The following is an 8,320-nucleotide window of genomic DNA, read 5'->3' as shown; positions in this document are numbered from 1 at the left end:
AAGCCATCTACCACTTCATGCTCAGAGCATGCAGGCAAGATAAACACTTGATATTCACCTAAAAGCGAATCATGAAGTACATATGGGAATTTCATGTAGTTCAGGAGATGACAGAAGCTGACTGGAAGCTCTAGGTCCTTGCTCTAGAGGACTGAGAGGTCCCTTAAGAGAAACTACAAAGGAAGACCTTGGTCCAGATCTGTGATAAATTTTAGCAGAACAGCCCCAAAATAAGCATTTCTTTTAAGCTTTCAGTCTCCAAAGTCAAAATAGAAAAACCTGAACTGAATTCAGAGTATTTGTAAGTGACTCTGTAAGAGGAGTTACTGCAGCTCCAGTTCCTACCATACTCTAGCATTACACTTCAGCACTGAAACTGATTGTACTGACACATTTACACCTCTCAGAATCCAGACTCTCACAGAGGTACCTGAATGGCATTGTCAAGGCTTCACATCAAAAACCTGCCCTGCCCCTACTCCTGCCAAGAAGACAAGGAAAACACTCTGAAGCTCACTGATGAAGTGGGTCCTTCGTTATTCTTCTCCGGGTATCATATCATCCAAATAATTCACTTGGTAAGAGGGAGAAATCGAGACAGCAGTTGAAAAAAAGTCAATTGTATTTAATATTTAAATGCCTAAGGCTAGCACTGCTACACAAACTGCCCGATGAGTTCTAGTGAAATAAAACATGATTTAAGTACAAAAGCCGGAGGAAAAAAATGCTCACGCTTTCCAGAGGCAATGAGGTATTTTAACTATACAAAGTCTGAACGTCCAAAACCACTTGAGGATCTTCTCTGCACTGTGGTCTCTGCTGAATGTTTGGCATTCAATAGTTCTCTCCTTCTGTGTGTGCTTTTCAAGAGGCCAAGGAAAAGTGCATAACCATCTTTAAAGATTAAGAGCTTGTTACGTCTCTCCTGCCACGTTTGAACAAAATGTTCGACCACTTTCTCAAGTCAGTCTGATATATGGTGGAGGTTTGGATGTGTCTTCCTCTGCATCCACATCCTGGGCTGGAAACCGATCTGGGAAGTTGGAAATCCTGTCCCCAGGACCTGTGTGGGGAGGGAAGAGGAAACCATTAAACCTGGTGTAGACACCTGCACAAAATCCTGAGTTCCTTTTGGTTATGAGGATTTTGGCCTGGGATGTAAAGCTTTTTCAGGATGTTCCTTCCACATCCCTGGGGTACTCACTTTGTACAGCACAAACCATTTCCACAGCCTGATTTTGGTCCTCAGTAGGTTGCAACCATTCCTGTGAGAGAAACAGCACCATCAAATACCTCATCTGTGAATTTGTTCAAGATACACATGAATTCCTTTTAAAAGTCTGTGCATTCTACTCCTCCTAACAAGTTTTAGCTTGAAAGTTTACAGCAACCTCACGTTACCCACTTAGTGTCTTGAGTCAAGGACAGCTGCCTCGTGGCCTGGACCCATTATTTCCTTACCAAATCAGATGATCAGAGGTGCATGTTTAATAACACAGCATAGAATTACCCTAGCAGAGAAGTAGCTGGTATTTACTGAGCTCACTTAGCAGAGACCCACAGCCTGTGCCCCATCACTTGAGGCAGAGTCCTTATAAATCAGCAGTAAATGTGGCACGTCATCATCCCCCCTACACTTCACACACAGTACAGGAGATATTTTTATTGTTGAATTTGAAGTTCTAGTGTGTAAGTACCAGTGAGTCTTTGAAATACTGTATCAGGAGCAATTGTTGGTTTAAGGAGCAGTTTTTGAGGAACTCATAGGAACTGGGACCACAGTAGCAAAAATGGTTTGGAAAACAGAGATAACTTATGTTAAGTCTTATGTTAGACTATAAATAAGAGGGAAGTAGTAAAAGAAAAAAAAATTAAGAAGTATAAACCTCTTCTAACATCCACTTAATTTCTTAGAATTAGCCCTGGGTGACTGAGGTAGAGCTGAGACTAGGTTTAAAGAGAAGAGAAACACATCTTCTCCCCTGTTCCTCCCCCTCCCACTCACCCTCAGTAGAAACAAACTTGTGCCCTGGCCTCCTCACTCACCATCCCAGTCACACTGTCGTAGCAGGAGCAGCGTGGAAGGCTCCGGCACCCCAGGTAAACCATGGCCAGCACGAAAAAGGCACTGCAGATAGATGCAGCCAGCATGGCTATGTTAGCACCCTTGACTACCTTACTGAGTATGAACCTCTGCAAACAGAAAAAGAGATGTTAAAGTCACATTCGAAAAGTGAAACTCTCCACCAAAAATAATCTAATGACTGCAAGAACGCTGAGATTGCATCGTAGGAGATTGATTTGTAGTCAGTGTTATTAAAGGCTTTTCTTTCTGTGTTCTGGAGGACAAGTGTGACCCTCAACAGAACAAGGAATAAGGCTTCTGTTTAAATGGGAGATGCTGTGCAATGGCATCAGGTTTGTAAATAGCTTTAACCATGAGTAGACACCCAAGGAATGGCTGCTCTTTTTCACAATGAAAATGAGAATTGTCTTCTTGCTGTCCTGCACCTTAGCAGCCTGACATTTTGATTTGTCCTGCAGTAACTCATGATCAGCTTCATCTACCTGGGATGCCTTCACCCCCACAGAGAGCCATTGCTTGTACCAGATTTGAGGCATAAAAGGGCTAACTCATTCCCTCTCTTCCGCTTTACTGAGGAGGATACACTTGAAATAACACCCAGGTTTAACCAGCTGACCTGAAACTGCTGTAACTTTATCACCTAAAGTGCATGCTGGAAAGGATTCAAGCCAGGCCAGGGATAGAGTCAGCACCTTTTCATGAGCAGCATGAGTGTTTTTTCATGGCTCAATCCACACCCTTTTGCTCTCAGAAGCAATAGCAGCTAACCCGGCCTAGTGTGCACACCTCCTGGAAGTCTGGTTCTGTCTGTAAGTTGTTCCTGGTACTGTTTGCAGATTAAGGGTGTCAAGTTCCCTAGAAATAATCATGGTATCAATACTTACAGTGTGGATAACATGGACAGGGGCAGAACTCAGCTCCTCCTCTTCACCATAGTTCAGCGTAAAGGAGCTGTAACCTATTACGATGAGGATGGCAACACAAGAGATTATGGAAGCAACTATCAGTACATTCACCTAGACAGAGAATTTTAGGGAGAAAAAGAATTAAAGCTATCCTATGGCAAATGTACTAGCAAGCATTACAATTACTAACCTTTGACCTCCCATAAAACTACAACATACCCAGTAGCAACAGTCACTAGGAAGCCAAACACAAACAAGTAAAAGGTTTCCAGGATACCGAATTTCTGAGCTACAGCTGAGTGCCAAATCTTAATCACAGGTGCTACCCCAAGACTCTGTCCTTAGAGATCTTGTATTTATATACAATATCCCCCCTTAGGGTTTGCATGGCAGGAGAGACCTGCCCAGAAAATGCAAGCCTTTGTTTCCTATTTTAGTGTAAACATTCCTTAACAACATGAAGGACCACCAAAAGAAAAGCATTCAAAACCAAGTGTTTTTACAGATTTTTGCTTGTTATTAGACCCAGTGCCTGTCTGCTGCAGCAGAAAGCAAGGTAACACTGCATCCTCCTTTTGCTTATGAACACAGCAGCTCTTCTGCATGTAGACTCAAAGAAATAGGCTCTTAATCCTGCAGAAGGACCAGTCAGCTCACTCCCTACTCAAATAGTTTTTGTTTGCCCCAACATCTTGCCCCCGCCCCATACACACACAACCACCCATCCACCCCTCCAGCTTACAAGGATTGGATTCTTCCTCTGAGAGGAGAACAAAGCCAGCACGCCTGGGACCCCCATCACCTGTGGAGCACAAAAGCAGCTGGTAACTGGAAGACCAGTATCAGATTCCAAAGATAAACTACTACAGCGTAGATGAAAAGCCCTTGTTTTCAAGGCTTGGATTCCAGTAACTGTTGGGTCAGAAATGGGAAGAGAATTGCTCATTTCTTCTGTTTTCCTCTGCAGCATCTCCAGGACGTACATGACATGCATCTTACACACCTGCTTTCCCCATGGCCTTGCCACCTCAGACCGGAGCTTTATGGCTCTGCCTAAATAATGAAACTGATGGAATAAGGCTGATTTAAAGCGCTAAAAATGTGCACTGTTTTCCCAAGTCCACACGCCTCTTGCAGAGGACAGAAAGGAATTATTGGAAGGAGATGGGCAGCCTCTGGACTGAAGAGAGCTCTTCAGCACGATTTCCTTGCAGTGTGGCTCAGCAGGGTAACATCAGGGTCCTGAACGCCCGGGAGCAGGGACCTCCACTGCCTGCTCCCTGCTGCAGTACAGAGGATTAGGGGCACTGCGCTGTGGGACACAGATCATCACCCAGATGTTCATCTACCTGACGTGAGGACAAAGTGTTCCCCTCCTCATCTTTGGTGGCTTCTCTGTGGTCACCATGCTTCTGCAACAAAACCCCTGTCACTTGTCACTATGCCCCATTTCCTACGTTATCCAGTAGAAATGAATTTAATTTAGCTCCTTCAGAGGGAAGTCTGCTTGCGCTCTTCTGCCTATATCATGATAAGGAAACTTTAAGTGGGTTCAAAGCAGAAAACCAGAGAACAGCTGGCAAGAAATCCTGGCTTCCCTCCTACTCCCAATATGAGTGCTAGAAGACAGCAGTGGGTGGAAAAAAAGCACAGAAAATACAGTACAACTTTACCATCCCAGCCCAAATTGGAGCTCTGGTTCTGCCCAGCTGAGACTCTGTTCTGAAAATGCTATCTATGAACCCGCTGACGACGCACACCGTGCTGAGGGCTATCTGGAACATCCCCAGCACCACCATGTTCCTCTGGTTGAAGATGAAGTATCGATAGCGATCCATTCTGCTCCGAGTCACACATAAATCACAGAGGCTGGCAAGCGGCGCAGTGGCCTTCCAGGGGAGGAAGAAGAGCTTTTCCTAGGCAGGAGAGAAAGAGAAGGAACAGGAGCATCAGCACCCGGGGGGCACCACCGGCTGGTGCGCAGGACCTGTACCAGGAGGACAGAGTTCATCTGTCTGGGCCAACGGTGACAGCGACCAAAGGTGAGCGGCCCTTTGGGAAATCCCTGGGCGTGCTGCCTGGCAGGTTCCCAGGACACCGCTCCTGACGCTTCTGGAGAGGAAGGTGAGACCGCCACCTCCGCCGCTGTCCTCTTCCCTGCGGGGTTTCTGCTGCCCGGAGCGGCGCGGGGCGCTGCCCGGGGTCTGTTCCATTCCGAAGTTAAGCTCCGCACCTCTCCAGGAGAGCGCCAGGAAAGCAGAGCCCCATCTCTCCCCCCTCGCTGGTGCCGGTCACCGAACGCCCCGTCCGGGGGCGGCTCAAGCCCTGCGTTACCGTGTCCTGCCGTGTCCCGTCCCGCTCCCCGCCGGTCGGGAGGCGCCGCTGCGCCCTCACCTGCGCCGGGCAGGGACCGGGAAAGCTCCGGCTCCGCTTCCAGGGGGGCGAAAAGAGTCCCGAGTGTTTTCCGGGCGAGAAAGAGCCCCGGCGAGGCCGGGAGAGCCTCCGCAGTGCCGGCCGGGTGCCGTGCAGGGACGGGGCTGATCCTGCTCCGCCCGCCTCGCCTCGCCCTCCGCAGGGAGCGGCCGCCCCCGCCCCGGCCCCGGGCGGGACCGCGGGCTGCCCCGGGCACTGCTGGGCTGCCGGGACCGGGCACTCCACCCATCCCTTCTCGATAGCAATTTTCCCCCCCCACACACCAGCTGCAGCCTTAAGTGCTGCTTCTCACGGCACACGCGTGCACAGCACTGTGCGCTGGGGAAGCCCGTACAGGTTGCCTGGGAAGTCTGTTGGATGTCCCATCCCTTGGAAGTGTTTTAAGGCCGGGCTGAATGGGGCTTTGTGATTTCACCTGGTTTAGTGAAAGGAGTCCCTGCCCATGAGAGAGGGCTGGAACTAGATGATCTTAGAGGTCCCCCTTCCAATCTAAACCGTTTTGTGATTGTAAGATTCCATTAAACCCTCTCTATGTGTGCTGTTAATGACTTACGTGATCAGTTTGTTTGGACTGACAGGCAAAGGCTCTCCCCTGGCATGTCAGTGCCCACTTTCCATTGGAAACAGCACAGAATCCTGGGCTGTTCAACAGAAGGGGACTGGGGGGTGCTATTTGACAGAACTGAGCCAGCAGTGTGCCCAGGTGGCCAAGAAGGCCCATGGCATCCTGACCTGTATCAGCAAGTGTGGCTAGTAGGACCAGGGAAGTGATCATCCCCCTGTACTTGGCACTGGCGAGGCCACACCTCGAGTGCTGTGTTAAGTTTTGGGCCCCTCACTTTAAAAAGGACACCGAGGCGTTGGAGTGTGTTCAGAGAAGGACAACAAGGCTTGTGAAGGGTCTAGAAAACATGTCTTATGAGGAAGGGCTGAGGGAGCCGAGTTTGTCTAGCCTGGAGAAGAGGAGGCTCAGGGGGGACCTCACTGTTCTCTACAACTCCCTGAAAGGAGGCTGTAGGGAGGTGGGGTTGGTCTCTTCTTACCATGCCTGCAGCAGGAGGACCAGAGTAAATGGCCTTAAGCTGAGACAGGGGAGATTCAGATTAGATAATAATTTTTTTTCCCCCTACTGTTAGGGTGGTCTGGCATTGGAAAAGGTTGCCCAGGGAGGCAGTGGAGTCACCATTGCTGGAGGCATGTAAGAGACATGTGGCATTGGGTAATACTGTTTAGTGGTTTGGGTGGTACAGTGGTAGTGCTGGGTGGGATGGTTGGACTGGGTGATCTCGAGGGTCTCCTCCAACCTGGATGATTCTATGATTCTCTCCCACCCAGGCACCTCCAGCCAAATCCTAACAAGCATGGCACTAAAGCCTGCCTGCCCCTTAAACATTTTTAAGAAATCAATTCACAGGTTAGGTATCATTTCTTTAAATAAACTCACTGCATCTCCGCAGTGGGTTATTACACCGGTGTAGGACTGGAACACAGCCAGTTTGGGTGAAGCCAGCCCATGGCACCATCCACAATCCCAGTGTCATTTCCCACACAGCTTGCAAATACACCTCAAGCACCCATCCTTCCAGTTCAAGGACTGTGAAGGTTCAAGTGGCAGTGTCAAGGCCAAACAAGTCCTCTCTGCATCTCTGACACTACAGGGGGTCCAAACATCCCCTCTGTAGAAAGGGGAGGGCACAGCACTGCACACAGGCATGAGAGACCAAGATCACAGCAGGTGTGAATAAACCTACAGAAGACAGCAAGGCGGGCACTGAAGCACTGAGGAAGGCAGGGCAGCACTGAAAGCGCTGTCCCTTTCCTCACCACTCACCCAGCAGGACGTGTAAATGGAATTAGGAGACAGGAGTAGGTCACCTGCCTGGAAGGCACGACTGCTGCACATCCTACTGCCTCAGAGAAAAACACACCAGTGCACATTCACGCGTCTTAAAACACAACTGTTAAAAGACGCTTTGGCACATACAAGGAGGATGTTCTTCCAAATCACAACACAACTTGAAGCCCATTTTATGTGCACTGAAATAGAGAGAAGTGAATAAGCAGCAGAGGTGCCAGGAAAAAAAAACAACAATGCAGTGGTGTCGGGAGTGTTCTGCTTTTCATTCACTATTTATATAACATGGCCTAGAAGTGTGCTAACTGTGTGAAATCCTGCTCCCCTGCATCAGCAACAACCGTGGCCACACAGCACACACAAGCCTGGGGGAGAGGTCAGAGGATGCCCAAAAATGTGACACGCAAATAACGAGGAGAGACAAGACTTTTTTGTTGAATATTTTAATATCTGCATTGCCTTGATAGCGCAATTAAAGCAATCTTTAAAATTCACTTATTACAAATGTTTGTCAAGTCTGTTTTTCCCCAGAAACACTTTTCTTGCTTCCTTGCACATACGCCCAAACACACTATAAAAACCTCATTCATAACATCAAAAGAAGGGCAATCATCATTCATGTAAACATCTTTCTTAGAGTTATCCATTTTTAAAAGTCATGAATAAACCTACAGATGTTCAGTAAGGCTCATAGTTCGAGTACAAATGTCATAAAACACCTATCAAGTACTGTATACAAGTTAAATACTCCGGGGTTAACCGCTAACACGTGTATAAGCTTACCCCAAAGATTATTCTTTAGCACTTAGTTCTTCAGAACAGAGACACCCAGTAATTATGGGCTAAAGAGTATTAAAATAGCAGAAGGCCCAGCAGAAACTGTTAAGTAATACACAATTTTAGTCTGGATCTTAGCTCAGAGTTAAATTCATTACAGTTACAGTAGGAAAAGTTTTCTAGGAGGGAATCTGCAGAAAGGAGGGATGGGTCGTTTGTACAATACCATGAAGGGATGAGCTGAGAGGTATGTCTTGAAGATGT

At 47.8% G+C, this 8,320-nt stretch overlaps 1 protein-coding gene across 2 annotated transcripts; it reads right to left on the bottom strand.

Annotated features, from left to right (window-relative positions):
• Positions 1 to 644: 644 nt before the first annotated feature.
• Positions 645 to 5,509, bottom strand: LOC126642680 (uncharacterized). Of its 2 annotated transcripts, XM_050320525.1 has the most exons (7): positions 5,386 to 5,509; positions 4,665 to 4,907; positions 3,734 to 3,793; positions 2,971 to 3,102; positions 2,047 to 2,193; positions 1,205 to 1,265; positions 645 to 1,063 (listed from the first exon to the last, which is right to left on the bottom strand). In XM_050320525.1, exons 2-7 carry the CDS (start codon positions 4,827 to 4,829, stop codon positions 960 to 962), a joined length of 669 nt encoding a protein of 222 aa, XP_050176482.1. In that variant the 5' UTR covers positions 4,830 to 4,907; positions 5,386 to 5,509; the 3' UTR covers positions 645 to 959. The 2 variants fall into 2 exon arrangements, with proteins under 2 accessions (XP_050176482.1, XP_050176481.1); XM_050320524.1 differs by lacking the exon at positions 5,386 to 5,509 and having other exon boundaries at positions 3,734 to 4,802.
• Positions 5,510 to 8,320: the final 2,811 nt, after the last annotated feature.

This window comes from Myiozetetes cayanensis, unplaced genomic scaffold (assembly GCF_022539395.1).
Source record: "Myiozetetes cayanensis isolate MyiCay16 unplaced genomic scaffold, myiCay2020 scf24, whole genome shotgun sequence".
In the NCBI taxonomy this organism is placed as follows: Eukaryota; Metazoa; Chordata; class Aves; order Passeriformes; family Tyrannidae; genus Myiozetetes; species Myiozetetes cayanensis.
This window is presented reverse-complemented; position numbering and strand designations above follow the sequence as displayed.